The 18498-nt window shown below is 42.7% G+C and overlaps 1 protein-coding gene across 7 annotated transcripts in view; it reads right to left on the bottom strand.

The window, feature by feature from the left end:
* lama2 (laminin, alpha 2) overlaps window positions 1-18498 on the bottom strand; it is a 148982-nt gene that overhangs the window by 117839 nt on the left and 12645 nt on the right. For all 7 annotated transcript variants that reach the window (XM_052523521.1, XM_052523523.1, XM_052523522.1 and 4 more), the window contains exons 2-3: window positions 9582-9752; window positions 5988-6100 (exon numbers count right to left, since the gene is read on the bottom strand). In XM_052523521.1, the coding sequence (XP_052379481.1) occupies window positions 5988-6100; window positions 9582-9752 (284 nt within the window). The remainder of the gene's footprint in view (window positions 1-5987; window positions 6101-9581; window positions 9753-18498) is intronic.

The following is an 18498-nucleotide window of genomic DNA, read 5'->3' as shown; positions in this document are numbered from 1 at the left end:
TTCAAACGCTAATTAAACACAGGAAGGTATGATTTATGAACGCTTGATGACCTCAGTGAGACTCTGTCTGCATACTTACCACTGAGATACAGTATTTGGGTCACTTTCACATGTTTATTATGTACGGTACATTAAATAAATTAAATATACGGTATACTTTTTTTTTTTTTTTAGCTATTACAAATTCAGTCTTTGGTTGATGCTTACAGTCTTAGAAAAAAAGGGTTCCTAAAGAGTTCTTTGGCTGTCCCCATAGGAGAACCATTTATAGTTCCAGTTAAAAACCTTTTGGTTCCAGGTAGAACCCTTGTGGGTTCCATGTAGAACCCTCTGTAACCAAATAGGTTCTACCTGTAACCATAAAGGGGTCTTCAAAGGGTTCTCCTAGGGGGACAGCCAAAGAACCCTTTCGGGTTCTAGATAGCACCTTTTTTTCTAAGAGTGTATTTATTCCTGGTTGAATAACCAATGATGGGCTCACTGAACTGGAGCCAGCGAGGAGATAAAAAAATAAAAAAATATTGATCCCCTTCATCCCTCTTGGATTTTTTTTATATTCCAGTGTCCCAACTTTGTATCATTGTATATTTAATTCAGCAGTGTGAGTGACATGGTCATTAATTCCGGATTGACCCTGCTCTGGTCTCCTGTGTAATATGACAGGCTGATATTAATGAAGGAGATGTGCTTGCATCTCTATTTCCTGGAAGGGAGAGACCGACACAGACTGGGACCCTTCGCCTGGGTCTACGGAGAGCCACCCTCTGAACCTAAGCATAATAACTCAGGGACAAACTCCCATGAATCACCAGCCGCGGAGGCCCTAGGAGCGGAGCCACGTCTTCACGCTCACCCTTGATCATATCCGAGGCCTTGGGAGGAAGCTGAGTTACTGTACCACCTACGAAACCAATCACAATCTAGCCTCAGGATCCCCTCTTCCTTGATTCCTCTCTCCCTCTTCCACCCTCACACACACACAGACACACACACACACACACACACACACACACACACACACACACACACACACACACACACACACACACACACACACACACACACACACACACACACACACACACACACACACACACACACACACACACACACACACACACGCACACACCCATTCACACACGCACACCGCCAGCTCTTGAACCCAGAACCCACAGAGACACAGCACATTGCTGAACTTTATTAACGGCGAGTCTCCATTGGGTTGAATCATTTCCTGTTGTAGGTCAATAGTAGAGGAGTCATTACAGATGCTCTGATAGTCAGAGATATCAGGTGTACCATGCTGATACGAGGCAGTACAGTCTCCTACAGAACACACATGCTTGAAGGAGGAAGTCAGCAGTCCAGACACCCTCTCAAATGGGCCAATTTAAATAGTGCTTTGTGGGCATAAATGCAACTACCTTCATGCTACGGTTCCTCTAGGGTTAATCTCAAATTGTTCTAAGGATGGCTGCACTCTTCTCACTGCAACGAAGATATTATATTGAGCAAGTGAGCAAAGTGAAAAAAATATCAATTTTAGAAAGTAATAGCTTCAGAAATTGACAGAGGGAACAAAACTGATGTTGGTGAGAAGCAGTACAATTCATCTGGTAGGATGCAGTAGTACAATTCATCTGGTGGGATGCAGTAGTACATTTCATCTGGTAGGATGCAGTAGTACATTTCATCTGGTGGGATGCAGTAGTACAATTCATCTGGTAGGATGCAGTAGTACAATTCATCTGGTGGGATGCAGTAGTACATTTCATCTGGTAGGATGCAGTAGTACAATTCATCTGGTAGGATGCAGTAGTACAATTCATCTGGTGGGATGCAGTAGTACAATTCATCTGGTAGGATGCAGTAGTACAATTCATCTGGTGGGATGCAGTAGTACATTTCATCTGGTAGGATGCAGTAGTACAATTCATCTGGTAGGATGCAGTAGTACAATTCATCTGGTGGGATGCAGTAGTACATTTCATCTGGTGGGAAGCAGTAGTACAATTCATCTGGTGGGATGCAGTAGTACATTTCATCTGGTGGGAAGCAGTAGTACAATTCATCTGGTGGGATGCAGTAGTACATTTCATCTGGTGGGAAGCAGTAGTACAATTCATCTGGTGGGATGCAGTAGTACATTTCATCTGGTGGGATGCAGTAGTACAATTCATCTGGTGGGATGCAGTAGTACATTTCATCTGGTGGGATGCAGTAGTACAATTCATCTGGTGGGATGCAGTAGTACAATTCATCTGGTGGGATGCAGTAGTACATTTCATCTGGTGGGATGCAGTAGTACATTTCATCTGGTGGGATGCAGTAGTACATTTCATCTGGTGGGATGCAGTAGTACAATTCATCTGGTGGGATGCAGTAGTACATTTCATCTGGTGGGATGCAGTAGTACATTTCATCTGGTGGGATGCAGTAGTACATTTCATCTGGTGGGATGCAGTAGTACAATTCATCTGGTGGGATGCAGTAGTACATTTCATCTGGTGGGATGCAGTAGTACATTTCATCTGGTGGGATGCAGTAGTACAATTCATCTGGTGGGATGCAGTAGTACATTTCATCTGGTGGGATGCAGTAGTACATTTCATCTGGTGGGATGCAGTAGTACATTTCATCTGGTGGGATGCAGGAGTACATTTCATCTGGTGGGATGCAGTAGTACATTTCATCTGGTGGGATGCAGTAGTACATTTCATCTGGTGGGATGCAGTAGTACATTTCATCTGGTGGGATGCAGTAGTACATTTCATCTGGTAGGATGCAGGAGTACAATTCATCTGGTGGGATGCAGTAGTACATTTCATCTGGTAGGATGCAGGAGTACAATTCATCTGGTGGGATGCAGTAGTACATTTCATCTGGTGGGATGCAGTAGTACAATTCATCTGGTGGGATGCAGTAGTACATTTCATCTGGTGGGATGCAGGAGTACAATTCATCTGGTGGGATGCAGTAGTACAATTCCTCTGGTGGGATGCAGTAGTACAATTCATCTGGTGGGATGCAGTAGTACAATTCCTCTGGTGGGATGCAGTAGTACAATTCCTCTGGTGGGATGCAGTAGTACAATTCCTCTGGTGGGATGCAGTAGTACAATTCATCTGGTGGGATGCAGTAGTACAATTCCTCTGGTGGGATGCAGTAGTACATTTCATCTGGTGGGATGCAGTAGTACAATTCATCTGGTGGGATGCAGTAGTACAATTCATCTGGTGGGATGCAGTAGTACAATTCATCTGGTAGGATGCAGTAGTACAATTCATCTGGTAGGATGCAGTAGTACAATTCATCTGGTGGGATGCAGTAGTACAATTCATCTGGTAGGATGCAGTAGTACAATTCATCTGGTGGGATGCAGTAGTACAATTCATCTGGTAGGATGCAGTAGTACAATTCATCTGGTGGGATGCAGTAGTACATTTCATCTGGTGGGATGCAGTAGTACATTTCATCTGGTGGGATGCAGTAGTACATTTCATCTGGTGGGATGCAGTAGTACATTTCATCTGGTGGGATGCAGTAGTACATTTCATCTGGTGGGATGCAGTAGTACAATTCATCTGGTGGGATGCAGTAGTACATTTCATCTGGTGGGATGCAGTAGTACATTTCATCTGGTGGGATGCAGTAGTACATTTCATCTGGTGGGATGCAGTAGTACAATTCATCTGGTAGGATGCAGGAGTACAATTCATCTGGTGGGATGCAGTAGTACATTTCATCTGGTGGGATGCAGTAGTACAATTCATCTGGTAGGATGCAGGAGTACAATTCCTCTGGTGGGAAGCAGTAGTACATTTCATCTGGTGGGAAGCAGTAGTACAATTCCTCTGGTGGGAAGCAGTAGTACAATTCATCTGGTGGGATGCAGTAGTACAATTCATCTGGTAGGATGCAGGAGTACAATTCCTCTGGTGGGAAGCAGTAGTACATTTCATCTGGTAGGATGCAGTAGTACATTTCATCTGGTGGGATGCAGTAGTACATTTCATCTGGTAGGATGCAGTAGTACATTTCATCTGGTGGGATGCAGTAGTACATTTCATCTGGTGGGATGCAGTAGTACATTTCATCTGGTGGGATGCAGTAGTACATTTCATCTGGTGGGATGCAGTAGTACATTTCATCTGGTGGGATGCAGTAGTACATTTCATCTGGTGGGATGCAGTAGTACAATTCATCTGGTGGGAAGCAGTAGTACAATTAATCTGGTAGGATGCAGTAGTACAATTCCTCTGGTGGGAAGCAGTAGTACATTTCATCTGGTGGGAAGCAGTAGTACAATTCCTCTGGTGGGAAGCAGTAGTACAATTCATCTGGTGGGATGCAGTAGTACATTTCATCTGGTGGGATGCAGTAGTACAATTCATCTGGTGGGAAGCAGTAGTACAATTAATCTGGTGGGATGCAGTAGTACAATTCATCTGGTAGGATGCAGTAGTACATTTCATCTGGTGGGATGCAGTAGTACATTTCATCTGGTGGGATGCAGTAGTACATTTCATCTGGTGGGAAGCAGTAGTACAATTCATCTGGTGGGATGCAGTAGTACAATTCATCTGGTAGGATGCAGTAGTACATTTCATCTGGTGGGATGCAGTAGTACATTTCATCTGGTAGGATGCAGTAGTACAATTCATCTGGTGGGAAGCAGTAGTACAATTCATCTGGTAGGATGCAGTAGTACATTTCATCTGGTGGGATGCAGTAGTACAATTCATCTGGTAGGATGCAGTAGTACAATTCATCTGGTGGGAAGCAGTAGTACAATTCATCTGGTGGGATGCAGTAGTACAATTCATCTGGTAGGATGCAGTAGTACATTTCATCTGGTGGGATGCAGTAGTACATTTCATCTGGTGGGATGCAGTAGTACATTTCATCTGGTGGGATGCAGTAGTACAATTCATCTGGTGGGATGCAGTAGTACATTTCATCTGGTAGGATGCAGGAGTACAATTCATCTGGTGGGATGCAGTAGTACAATTCATCTGGTGGGATGCAGTAGTACAATTCATCTGGTGGGATGCAGTAGTACAATTCATCTGGTGGGATGCAGTAGTACATTTCATCTGGTGGGATGCAGTAGTACAATTCATCTGGTGGGATGCAGTAGTACAATTCATCTGGTGGGATGCAGTAGTACAATTCATCTGGTGGGATGCAGTAGTACATTTCATCTGGTGGGAAGCAGTAGTACATTTCATCTGGTGGGATGCAGTAGTACATTTCATCTGGTGGGATGCAGTAGTACATTTCATCTGGTGGGATGCAGTAGTACATTTCATCTGGTGGGATGCAGTAGTACATTTCATCTGGTGGGATGCAGTAGTACAATTCATCTGGTGGGATGCAGTAGTACAATTCATCTGGTGGGATGCAGTAGTACAATTCATCTGGTGGGATGCAGTAGTACATTTCATCTGGTAGGATGCAGTAGTACATTTCATCTGGTGGGATGCAGTAGTACAATTCATCTGGTGGGATGCAGTAGTACATTTCATCTGGTGGGATGCAGTAGTACAATTCCTCTCCTTTGAGAGATTGAAATCCATAACAGTCTTTTCAGACAGTTCAAGACAGCGGTCAACTTCAACCCTCCTCCAAGTCAGGCCACCTGTGCATCTAACATGACGAGTTACACATAATATCTCATAGCAAGTCTTCAGCCAGCATATTTACACACACTGTTTCCAAACCAGACTAAACAAACGTGTGAGAATGTGAAACCCCAGACAAGTGTCACATCAGGCTGCCAAGTGCATTACACTGTTGACTGGGGCTTGGCTGCGAGTGGCTTTACAGTTCCAATGGAGTTTACAGTTAGCCTGGTCCCAGATCTGTTTGTGCTGTCTTGCCATCTCTTATGATTATTATCATGCCAGGCAACAAACACAGGAGTTGGCTATACACCACAAACAGATCTGGGACCAGCCTAGTTTAGTATCACCCTCATCTCCTACCTGCTGTAAGTCCAGAGTGACTGTGACGTAATGGTAGTCCATGCCGTTCTTAATGCTGGGGCTCTGCCACCATCTGTTAGTTCCATCGATGGCATATTCAATCGGGTGGCGCTCTAGGAATAAAAATGAAATGAAAGAAAGCATTATGCTTCAGGAGATAAGCATTGTTTGAAGATAGGAGATATGAGTTGCATGTGACTGCTGGATATCAGATGATTGAGCACTGTCAATATCTCACTGATCATCCCTAAAGCCATCACCTCATTTGGCCGCCTTTCGTTCCAGTACTCTGCTGCCTGTGACTGGAACGAATTGCAAATATCGCTGAAGTTGGAGACTTTTATCTCCCTCACCAACTTCAAACATCAGCTATCTGAGCAGCTAACCGATCGCTGCAGCTGTACATAGTCTATTGGTAAATAGCCCACCCATTTTCACCTACCTCATCCCCATACTGTTTTTATTTATTTACTTTTCTGCTCTTTTGCACACCAATATCTCTACCTGTACATGACCATCTGATCATTTATCACTCCAGTGTTAATCTGCAATATTGTAATTATTCGCCTACCTCCTCATGCCTTTTGCACACATTGTATATAGACTCCCCTTTTTTTTTCTACTGTGTTATTGACTTGTTAATTGTTTACTCCATGTGTAACTCTGTGTTGTCTGTTCACACTGCTATGCTTTATCTTGGCCAGGTCGCAGTTGCAAATGAGAACTTGTTCTCAACTAGCCTACCTGGTTAAATAAAGGTGAAATAAAATAAAATTAAAATAAAAATCATAGGCTACTTATTTCTGGACATTTCCGTGCTAGTTAGAAACCATGGCAACAGTAAGGAGCCTGCTAATGAATAAGCATTGCATATGGAGGCCCCCCACTGTCTCTGTGAACTACTCCCCACTCATTATCATGTACGGACAGAAACAGCCTTTCAAAACCTCTTTATCTTTGCAAATGAAATGTTAAATGCTTTAAAAATACCACTTTATCGACCTCCAAAGAGTTGTCCTCCTCCGTATAGTGTTTGACGATCTCTCAACCAAGAGTGATTTTCAAGCAACAGTAAAAACATTCAAATGTGGTGCTTAGAAAAGACTGGAACTGTACACATCTTAAGGTACTTTAAGATTTACTGCATCAGAAAATCAGTCTATTCGGTATGCATAATTTCCCAATCAGAAAAAGATAATTAAAGTTGCCCTCTTGATTAAGCAGTTTAATAGTTTTCCTACCATTTACGAGAGAAATAATTCATTTAAATCATTCCCAATTGGTTCACAATCAAGTTTCCCTTTCAAAAGAATTGTCTCTAATTAGAAGTTTTGCTAATCACTGTCACCTTAATTCTTACATGTACGCGTTGAAGGGCATTCCTATGACATTTCAGCGAAGATTAGGAGCCACACAATGGTTTGGTTTCAATGGGAATTAAAGAACAAGTCAAGTGATTCATTGGCTGCTGTACAGGCTAGTGGCAGAAATGGCAAGACATTTGTAACAGTCATCACCAGAAGACTTGCAACAGGTGGAAAGCACAGATGTTATTATAAGGCTTGTAAGTCTCCTTCTAAAATGTGTATATTTTTTTGCATGGCTAGTTGCTCACCAGGCACACAGCTGTAAGATGTGGATGGGTAAAATATGGACTCAAACATTGTCTCTCACTCGTGGTAAAACAAATAAACTAATGGCATACTAATATGGTGGGAATGTACAGTATTTCATATCATGAGTGCCTGCCATGACAGGCTAAATGTGAATGAACAAAAAAGACCGTTCTAGTCAGACCTGAAATTACCAGAAATGTGAAAGACTCATTATTGAACGATGAGACAAGATAAATGATGACGAGTCCATTTCTTCTTCTCTTTACCGTCAAGGCAGGAAGTCCTCTTTTCCGGTAATTGTCTGCTAAAAGCATTTACAGTACCCTCCCGCTTTGATTCAAATTACTGTGAGGGAATAATAATGACCTCTCTGAGAGACTTGTCTAATTACTGAACAAGGTCGGCCTGTGTTTGTCTGTCTGTCTCTCAGGGCGAACAGTCTCTCTGATATCTGTGCTGCCTGCTCCCTGGACTCTAACATATGCTGCTCAGTTGGTACATGGAGCTCTGGGATGCGCCCCAAATGGCATTTTATACCCTACATAGTGCATTAGCTATGGGCCCTTTAAGGCTGTGTCAGGATTACACTCAGTGGCCAGTTCATCTAGTACTGCCCCCCTGTGCCTCCAAAACTGCCTGAATTCTTTGGGGCATAGAAACTCACACCATTACACCCTTGCCATCAGCCTGTACCGTTGACACCAGGCAGGATGGAGCCATGGACTCATGCTGCTAATGCCAAATCCTGAATCTGCCATCAGCATGACACAACAAGAACTGGGTTTTGTCTAACCAGGCAATGTTTTTCCACTCCTGAGCTGTCCAGTGTTGGTGATCGTGTGTTTTTAGCTGATTGGAGTAGAATCCAGTGTGGTCAACTGCTGCAATAGCCCATCAGTGACAAGGACCGACGAGTTGTGGTTCCGAGATGCCGTTCTGCACACCATTGTTGTGCCGCGCCTGCAGTTTGTGGCCCCGCCTGTTCACTTGCATGATTCTTGCCATTCTCCTTTGATCTCTCATCAACGAGCTGTTTTCGCCCACAGGACTGCTGCTGACTGGATGTTTTTTGTTTGTAACACCATTCTCAATAAACCCTAGACACTGTTGTGCCTGTTAAGTCCAGGAGGCCGTCTGTTTCTGAGATACTGTATCCGGCGCGCCTGGCACAGAGAATCATACCACGCTCAAAGTCGCTTAGGTCACCGGTTTTGCCCATTCTAACGTTCAATTGGAGAGTAACTGAATGCCTCAATGCCAGTCTGCCTACTTTACATAGCAAGCCATGGCTACGTGACTCACTGTCTGTAGGAATACAAAAGATTTGTGAACGGGGTGATGTACCTAATAAACAATAAGGTCCAAGGGGGTGTGGTTATGGCCAATATACCACGCCTAAGGACTGTTCTTATGTACGACGCCATGCGGAGTGCCTGAATACAGCCCTTAGCCTTGGTATGTTTGTCATACTTTCATCCAATCAGCATTCAGGGCTCGAACCACCCCGTTTATAATTTAATGTATCTTTGCACAGTTTACACCCACACCAGTTTGTCTTAGGTGAATCTCTCAGTCAGATAGACAGTGAGTTTTAATTACCAGCCAAAGTGCCTATCAGAAGATGAAGCATGGCTCCTCTCTGTGTACACACAGGAAGATGTGTCCTCTGTTAGATAGTGAGATATGCTCACAAACGCAGGCTGTGTTTACAGACCCACAAGTCAGAACTCTTCAAAAGTCCCTCCTCAGCAATCCCAGGCCATGTATATTTCATAGGCTGAGACCATTGATTTTGGAATGGATAAATGATGAGGAGCAGTGATGCAGTTTGATGAGAGCAACGTGCAAGTGGTTTCTCTAAATCCTTGCTGAATGTGGTATACAGCCCTCCACACTTCTAGTGTAAAGCATGCTGATACAATACAAAGTAGAGGTGTACTGTAATATGCAGTAGGTACGGTATAATATTGATAGTTACCAAATTGCCTCTCGCTGTTGTCGTTACAGATACGGCACTGGGTGTTCCTGACTTGCTGTCCGGGGACGTGCTCCACCAGTTTGCAGTACATCTCTGGTCCTGTCTCTCCACAGGTAGCGTTGGTGCTGATATCTGCCATAGAGGCCAGGTTCAGCACCGCTGGGAACAGACCTGAGGGAAGAGGATCGGGAAACATAAGATACTTAATACTACACACTTCACATGCGGTACCTCTAGCTGATATACAAACAATACAAGGTTGTCTGACCAATTCTGTAACATTTTTGTCACTTCCTTCACTGCCGTTGCTGTACTACGAGTGGAGTCCTACGGTGAATAGGCCCCAGAGAAAGAGAGGGATGTGTCCCAGGCCAGTGTGACAGGTCTGACTCAGAGTTCACAGAGAGGAGAGTGAGCCTCCGCAGGTATGAGATTGTAGAGTAGAGCCACGGTCCGTCAGGTTTATACCCGCAGTCTCCCCCTAGCTCACGGTCCTGTAGAGGAGGGAGGGACAGCATCCTTCATACATACAGAACTGTTGATTTCAAGCAATGGCAGAAATATGACCCCAATGGTACATATCTGGCAATGGTAGGAATAGCTGAGACTTCACAATCAGGGCTGGTGTCTGATCTCTCTATGCCCCTCCATCAGAAAACGTAAACAGACAACAGTTTCTGGTTTCAAATGAAATACTGTACAGAGCTGTTGGTTCAGAAGAGCTTCAATGGGAACGTAAATAAAAAGTGTCCATGGGGGATTCGATAAAAAGGAACTGTATGTGTCCTTAGTTCTGGGAGAGTGAGAGAGAGAGAGAGAGAGAGAGAGAGAGAGAGAGAGAGAGAGAGAGAGAGAGAGAGAGAGAGAGAGAGGGAGGGAATCTCATCACGTGCTGAGCCAATGTTGCCCCCTTGTTCTGTTATGGCTCTGTATGGGAAGGAAAGACTGACTGAGTGTATCAAAGACTGGGCCCATTGCTCTGAAATGGCTTCCAGCTGTTCCTCCAGATGTCCAGGCCAAATGAACTGTGAAGAACATCTGAAAAGTGCAGAAAATGAAGTTTTACGGATGCCTACGAGGAACTCTGTGGCGCGATAGCGCTGACATTCACCAGCTGATGAAGGTCTAAGAACACTGGCCGAACTGTTAAAAGTCAAAAATGGTGAGGTAGTATGGCAGCGTACAACCTCTAAAATACACTGTGCCCTACGCTCTGGAACTCGAAGCACTACTTGGTTAAAGTCCGTCCGAATCTTCATACCACCTGTCGGTGTTTTCCCCTCACTCACCCAGCCACTAACACAGGCTGATTAATAAAACAGTGTCTAGCTCCATTTGCAGCACCACATTTAACACAGCAGGGACTGTGAGCGGAGCAGTTGCCCGAAAGCATAGGGGTGAATATCAGTATAGGAGCAAGGCATTTCACTAGGTTTGAAGAGACATGAAATCACTGTATCATGAGGTTGATACTTACAAAGGGACCTTAGAAGACGCAACAGAGCTCTGAATGAGGACGGTTCCACTACGTTCTATTCAAGTTTTTCTCAACAGACGGCAATTTCTCTTCGCTTTGTACCGAGGTCAAGATTTCAAATTCTCATCAGAGGCAACAGAGGGAGGAATAGTCACGGAATAAGAAAGGACTATCATCAGCTACTATCATACTTTACATTATTACTGTATAATCTAAATGTCAATGGTTATGGCTAAGTACCTCATACTGGTACTAAATTACACTGGCCTTTCAACTGACACAAGGTGTATTTTTAGGCATTGATGTTCACATACAGACAGTTGTGTCCCACATACTGTTGCTCTATTGATTTCCAACAGTGATAAGCCAAACAGGCTACAGTATGTATGCTGCTAGGGGACCTGCTACTGCTTTTGTACGTTAGTATTTTATTGAATACGGAGAGGGTGGGTTTCTGATCGTGGGCCTGTGTTTGATATATGAAGGATGGATGACAAGGCTGGGCTGAGTCTATCTCTCCGTGCTCTCTCCAGCCTCGGATCAATACTACTGTGGATGCAGCTCCCATTCACATCATGCTTCTGCTGATTCTTCATTCAAGTTGATAAAACAAATGATTGTTTCATGCTGACTCTCCCGCTAGAGTTGTCTGCCAGATTCTTAGAAAGAGATGGATCTTTCTCGCCTATCATCTAACAGTTTTCCAAGTGTGGTTCTTTTCCCTTCATTCAAAATGAATGCCTGGCCTACAAAGTCTGACCGGCTCAATGTCAGGAATAAGAAGTACTGTAGATCTACTTACTCTACAGTACTGTAGATCTACTTGAAAGATTTCTAGTTTGTCATGAAACATCTGCTTCACATTTAGAATACTCAGTTGATATGCAACACTACTTGCTTGTTGCGTAATGCATTGTAAAAGCTTCATTTCATCCATTACACAATAAACATATACAGTATTACCAGAAAAATGAAAAGCAACCAAAAACGTAGTTGTTTCAACAGATTATTATTAAGTAACTAGTTCCACAGCATTTTATTTTGTTTACTCAACTTTTTGGTCCAAGAGTTACCTGAATAACAACAACAAAAATAATTGGCCCAAACAGGTCCGACTTGAGGAAACATTGCCAAAGATTCACTGAATTTAAAACGATGTGTTTGCTCAATTTGTCTCATATGTTCTTTTAACTAAACTTAACAAAAATATAAAAGCAAAATGCAACAATTTCAATGATATTACTGAGTTGCAGTTTATATAAGGAAATCAGTCAATCCCCCCCCAAAAAAATTAGGCCCTAATCTTTGGATTTCACTTGACTGAGCAGGGGCGCAGGCATGGGTGGACCTGGAAGGGCATAGGACCACCCACTGGGAAGCCTGGACCTGCCAATCAAAAGGAGTTATTCCACACACCAGGGCTTTATTACAGGCATTAATACTTCTCAGTGTCATCAGGTGTCCGGGTGGCTGCTCTCAGACGATCCCGCAGGTGAAGAAGCTGGACGTGGAGGTCATGGGCTGGCATGGTAACACGTGGTCTGCAGTTGTGAGGCTGGTTGGACGTACTGCCAAATTCTTTAAAATGACATTGGAGGCGGCTTATGGTAGAGAAATTAACATTAAATTATCTGGCAACAGCTCTGGTGGACATTCCTGCAGTCAGCATGCCAATTGCACGCTCCCTCAAAACTTCAGAGGCATTGTGTTGTTTGTCAAAACGGCACATTTTAGAGTGGCCTTTTATTTCCCCCAGCACAAGGTGCACCTGTGTAATGATCATGCTGTTTAATCAGATTCTTGATTTGCCACACCTTTCAGGTGGGTGGATTATCTTGACAAAGGACAAATGCTCAATAACAGGGATGTAAACAGATTTGTGCCTCAAAAATTAGGGAAATAATTGTTGTGCATATGGAACATTTATGGGATCTTTTATTTCAGCTCATGACACATGGGACCAACACTTTACATGTTGGGTTTATATTTCTGTTCAATATATCAATTATTAACTACTATTAACTACAGAAGGCTGTTCAACTGGTTACACACACAGAGTGCTTTTAACCTCTAATGTTTTCAACTTATATAGTTGACATACATGATTACATTGTGCATGTTCATTTATACAGCAATTATTATTCAATCATGTCCTCACCGGGGATTTGAACTCACAACCACTTTGTTCATGGCATTCTGAGCTTCCTGCTACATCACCATGTCTGTGTCAATTATCAGTTAATCAGACTATTCTATTCTATTACTATTAATCAGACTATTCTCTTTGATTTCCTTATTTAAGCAATTCTATGTTTTTCTGTATAGTTGTCTAATGTTGGTGGGGCATATTACTTTTAATGTTACTCCTTAATCACTATGATAAATAAAATATTTGTCTTGAGTATACCTTTAACAGAGCTGAGATTTACTTTGAAGTGCAAAGTGTAGCAATACAGGTGAAATCAGGTATTGATACAGACATGGGGGCGTAGCAGGAAGATTGGAATGCTGTGAACCAAGAGGTTGTGAGTACAAATCACAAATCACATTTTTACTCTATAAATTAAGATGCACAATGTAATCGTATGTCAAATATGTAAATTGAAAACATTGCATGATAAAAGCACTCTGTGTAACTAGTTCCGCAGCCTTTTTATAAGGTAAGATGCCCAAATAATAATTTCTAGTTAAATGAACACATGAGACAATTTGAGCAAACACATCATTTTAAGTTGACTGAATTCTTGCCTACATTTTCTCATGTTGGAGCTAAGTTTGGGCTAACTAAAAATGCTATGTTCAGCTAACACTTTGACTGAAAAGTTGAGTAAATAAAAAAAAAACCTGTGGAACCAGTTACTTAATAATATTTAGTTGAAACAAGTAGATATTTTTAAAGTGTACAACAACATATAGGCTCGGGACAATAGGCTACTTCCGGACTCCCTGCTCTCCCAGTTTTCACACCCTGATCGGTTGCACCTGTCCTTGTGATTGTCTCCACCCCCCTCCAGGTGTCACCCATCTTCACAATCATCCCCTGTGTATTTATACCTGTGTGCTCTGTTTGTCTGTTGCCAATTCATTTTGTTTGTTAGGTCAACCAGTGTTTTTGTTCTCAGCTCCTGCTTTTCCCGGTCTCTCTTTTTCTAGCACTCCTGGATTTGACCTTTGCCTTTCCTGACTCTGAGCCTGCCTGCCTGACCACTCTGCCTGCCTCTGCCCCTGAGCCTGCCTGCCGACCTGTAACTTTGCCCCACCTCTGGATTGTTAACCTCTGCCTACACTGACCCTGAGCCTGCCTGCCGACCTGTAACTTTGCCCCACCTCTGGATTGTTAACCTCTGCCTAAACTGACCCTGAGCCTGCCTGCCGACCTGTAACTTTGCCCCACCTCTGGATTGTTAACCTCTGCCTAAACTGACCCTGAGCCTGCCTGCCATCCGGTACCGCTGCCCCACCTCTGGTTTACTGGCCCCTGCCTACATTGACCTGTCTATTGATTGCCCCGGTTGGAATATTAAACCATTGTCAATATGACATGTCTGCTTCTGGGTCTTAACTTAATTCGTGATAGTAGTTGAAACATATTGAACAGTGAAGAAGGCCCTGCTCTGACATATGCCAGCAGACTGTTTGGTTGTCCTTGAGATCCGTGTCCACATTAGACAGTTTAATCCTGATGCTTAATGTGTCTGGTAAAAAATGAGTACATCTTAAAGGGGTCACGCAGCTGCCCATTGATTGATACGGCAGTATTTATTTTTCAACTTGCCTGTATTCATCATCGTGGCAGGGTGCACCTTTAACACGCTACATTATATCTGCTCAATGCCAAAGCCCAGTGGTGTAGCACTCAATCACTCCTCTAGATGGGTCACCTGTCCAGTCCAGCCCAGTCATCAGCCTTAGCCTCAGACGTGTGTTTGTGCGCTCGTGTGTTTGTGTGCACTCTCCAACACACATCAGTCTCACACTGCACACGTACTGCAGGAGATCGATACAGGTCTGACACAAGGACAGCATCACCACGACAGCCCCAAAGACGGATACGAATTCTCAAATAGAAATCCAACTAAAAAATCCATCCATAATATGAAATATACATTTTGGCATAATGGCTAGCAAAGCTCACTATGACATATGGATTAATGCAATGCAAGGTGGCCGCTGCTTTTCTTGCTGATAGCAACATTCTACCCCCAAAAAAAAAAAAAAAAAAAATCCATTAGCTATTGTTTATACCCTTTCTTCTTTCTCAAGGGCTGTTAGTGTGATCACATCCCACACTGGGTGATGAGGGATTGAGAGTCCCACCAGACAATTATGGAACAGTTAAGACCTCTGTAATGCAATCTTGAGAGGGAGGAGAGGGGGTTGGAGCCCCCACCACTGACGAGCAGGCTTTGATGAAACAACATGCCGTTTCCTTAGTAACTACATCTGTGGACATCCGCTAAGAAATGAATGACTTCCTTAATAGAGGATAATGACACTTGTAATTTGCAATTGGACAAGATTTTTTGTTGTTGTTTTTTGTTGTTTTTAGCAATCAGTCATTCATTAGCATGTTGAAAGGCAGGATGAGTGTTCTTTGGTTTCTTTCCTTTGAACCTGGATTCAGACAGAGACGTCCAGGGAGGGAATGAAAATATGAGGCAGGCAGACAGACAGACAGACAGACAGGAAGCAGGATGTTATACTCTAAAGGCCACATCCATGTCCTGAAGTGCTCTAGGATTACACTGAAAACACACATGCTGACTTCCTAGACTATCAACGAGTGAAAAACAGAAATGAAAACATGCATGGATATGTAGCACGGATGGGATCAAGGCCGAATAAAGACCGGTCTGATGTCTTTGAGCAGCAGGCAAATATTCTGCAAGCTACAAAAACAGAACTTAAACAGCTATCTCACTCCTTCTATAAATAGCCATAAAAAATATCCCAACGGATGAATCAATAAAAAACGGACCTTTCGCATCAAGTTGGAATACATCCACATCATTGATGTACGTTTTCTCTGTAGTCGTAGTCCTATACGTCATTGTCATTGCATTCTTCATCATAATCAACACCATCATCATCATCCCAATTAGGCCCTATTTCAATTATCGTCATTTCAGCATAAAGCAGCTGTAAACACGGGCATTTGTTTCAGTTCACGAGACATTATATTATCTGAATTCCCTGTTTGATTCTAAAAAATGAATAAAAGCAAAAAAAATTTTTTAAAGACAACATGAATCCAACATGGTGAGAATGAAGGTGAGACGCCTGAACTGTGAGCAGCATCTGAGAGCCTGTCAAATGCCTGCTGCACTTCAAGAAGAAATCCACTCATGGTGCCTTCAATCAATGTTTGATTTACTGCCTTGAACAATACACTGTCACCAGATGTAAGATTCATCATATTCAAGGTTGCACCATTACAGAAACAAACCATAACTAAACCCAGTCTTCTTCCGATAACACAAATACAAAAAGGATAGAGCTCTTAGAGCGCACAATCTCAGGTTTAGTACACAACACATAAGAAATGAAGTGTCTTTATTGAACAGTTATTTGACTGTTCTAGATTCATTTTTCTCTCTCTAAATGGAGTCATTGTAATCATGAGCATCGCAAAATGTTGTTGTGTGTGAATTTAACCTTAGTTACATTCCTTTACAAGTCCTCCTATAGTTATAACTAACTATTGTATAAAACGGTACATTATCCTATCCTTATTCAGGCTTCTTTTCTTCAGTCTATAAACATTTACAAGTTCACGTAAGACCATCAATTGATCATTAGAACCTATTTCAAATGTAACACATGTTGATTGGAAGTGTGTGAGTGTTTTTCGGTTCGTGATAAATACAGACCCAGACCAAATGTTTTCCTGAAAGTGTTCACAAGCTAACCTCAGACTTGTAAACAGGAAAGCACCCGGTTTAGACCTTAATCTTGGAAGCAATACAAGCTGTCTAGACATGGCGAAGTTCACTGGGTTCCTCATGCAGGTCAAGACTATTCATGAGATCGCAAAAGACCCTGATGGCAGGCAAATGGACAACACACACACACACACCCATAGCACTTGTACATCCTCAGCGATCACTCAGGTCGAGTTTGATTGAACGTGAACACACATACACACCACAGGAGGCTGGTGAGAGGTGGACAGCTCATAATAATGGCTGATATCATTACAATGACCCCAGTACTTCCCATATAAGGTACCACCAGCCGCCTATGATACACACACATAAACCCACAGTGCATGCAACAATCTCAGTTTAGTAGGATTCCAATGTACAGTATCAGAGTGGGAATAATTGGGAAGCTCCACTTGGGTTGTTTAATCTGCTCTTTCACTATCGAAAACACAATTCTCTTAAATTACATACCACCAAAATGAGGTTGCATTCTATTTCATTTTATGTCAAATAAAGAGGTGCAGTCAATCTGCAGAGTCATTTCAGTTAAATTGGCACTGATTAGCTGCCATTACAAAGTAATCATTCAGTCAGAGAAACCCAGGGTGTGTTCAGGGCTAAAAATGTAAGAATTTCATTTGAAATTCATATCGAAAATTATAGTAAAAAGGATGTGTCAGACCCAAGTGCATACCACACAGCTAAATATATATATTTGAAATTCATGACAATTCAAAGATCTTAAAGGGATACTTCTGGATTGGCAATGAACTTCCCCAGAGTCAGATAAACTCGTGGATACCATTTTGTGTCTCTGCGTGCAGTTTGAAGGAAGCTGCTAACCAGCATTAGCACAAGTTCTAACTAGCACGCTAGTAGATACCCATAGACTTCCAATCATTGCGGTAACGCTAGTAAGCCTGGGCTCACGAAACTACCTCTAACTTCCTTTATACTGGACACAGAGACATAAAAATGGTATCCACAAGTTCATCTGACACTGGGGAAGTAGTATGCCTTAAAGTATCCCTTTAATAGGAATCTTAAGAAAGCGCTAGATCATACGCTCATTCCTCAAATGTTCTCTCCCTCCTATGGTTCTAAAACAAAACATATTAGTCAAGCTCCTGCGGAAAGTTTACAAGACTATAGTCCCTCTACTGTAGTCGTATTCTATACATAGTGACAGGCATTTCCACAAGTCAACTGGATAGAAACAGATTTGAAGATCAACCAGTGCAACAAAATTATTTGATATGAGCTCGTAATGGTGCCGATGTGACGTTCCACCAACTGTGATTCTATCGCAACTGCCATCAGGAGCTACGTCTCTGACTGAGAGAGAGAACACTCTTGAGACTTCGTTACTTCATCAAATTCACACGTACACTTTTCTATGACAATAGCTCTTCTCTCAGAATTCATGTCTGAAAGTGATTTTCCCAGTCCCCCCCTACTCCCCACCGCCCCTCAAGACTGGGGCCCACTGGAATGTCCTATGACAACAAGGGTGTCT

The sequence above is a fragment of the Oncorhynchus keta genome, chromosome 8 (genome assembly GCF_023373465.1).
Source record: "Oncorhynchus keta strain PuntledgeMale-10-30-2019 chromosome 8, Oket_V2, whole genome shotgun sequence".
NCBI classification, from domain to species: domain Eukaryota; kingdom Metazoa; phylum Chordata; class Actinopteri; order Salmoniformes; family Salmonidae; genus Oncorhynchus; species Oncorhynchus keta.
Note: the sequence above shows the minus strand (reverse complement) of the source record. Positions and strands in the feature narration are given on the sequence as shown.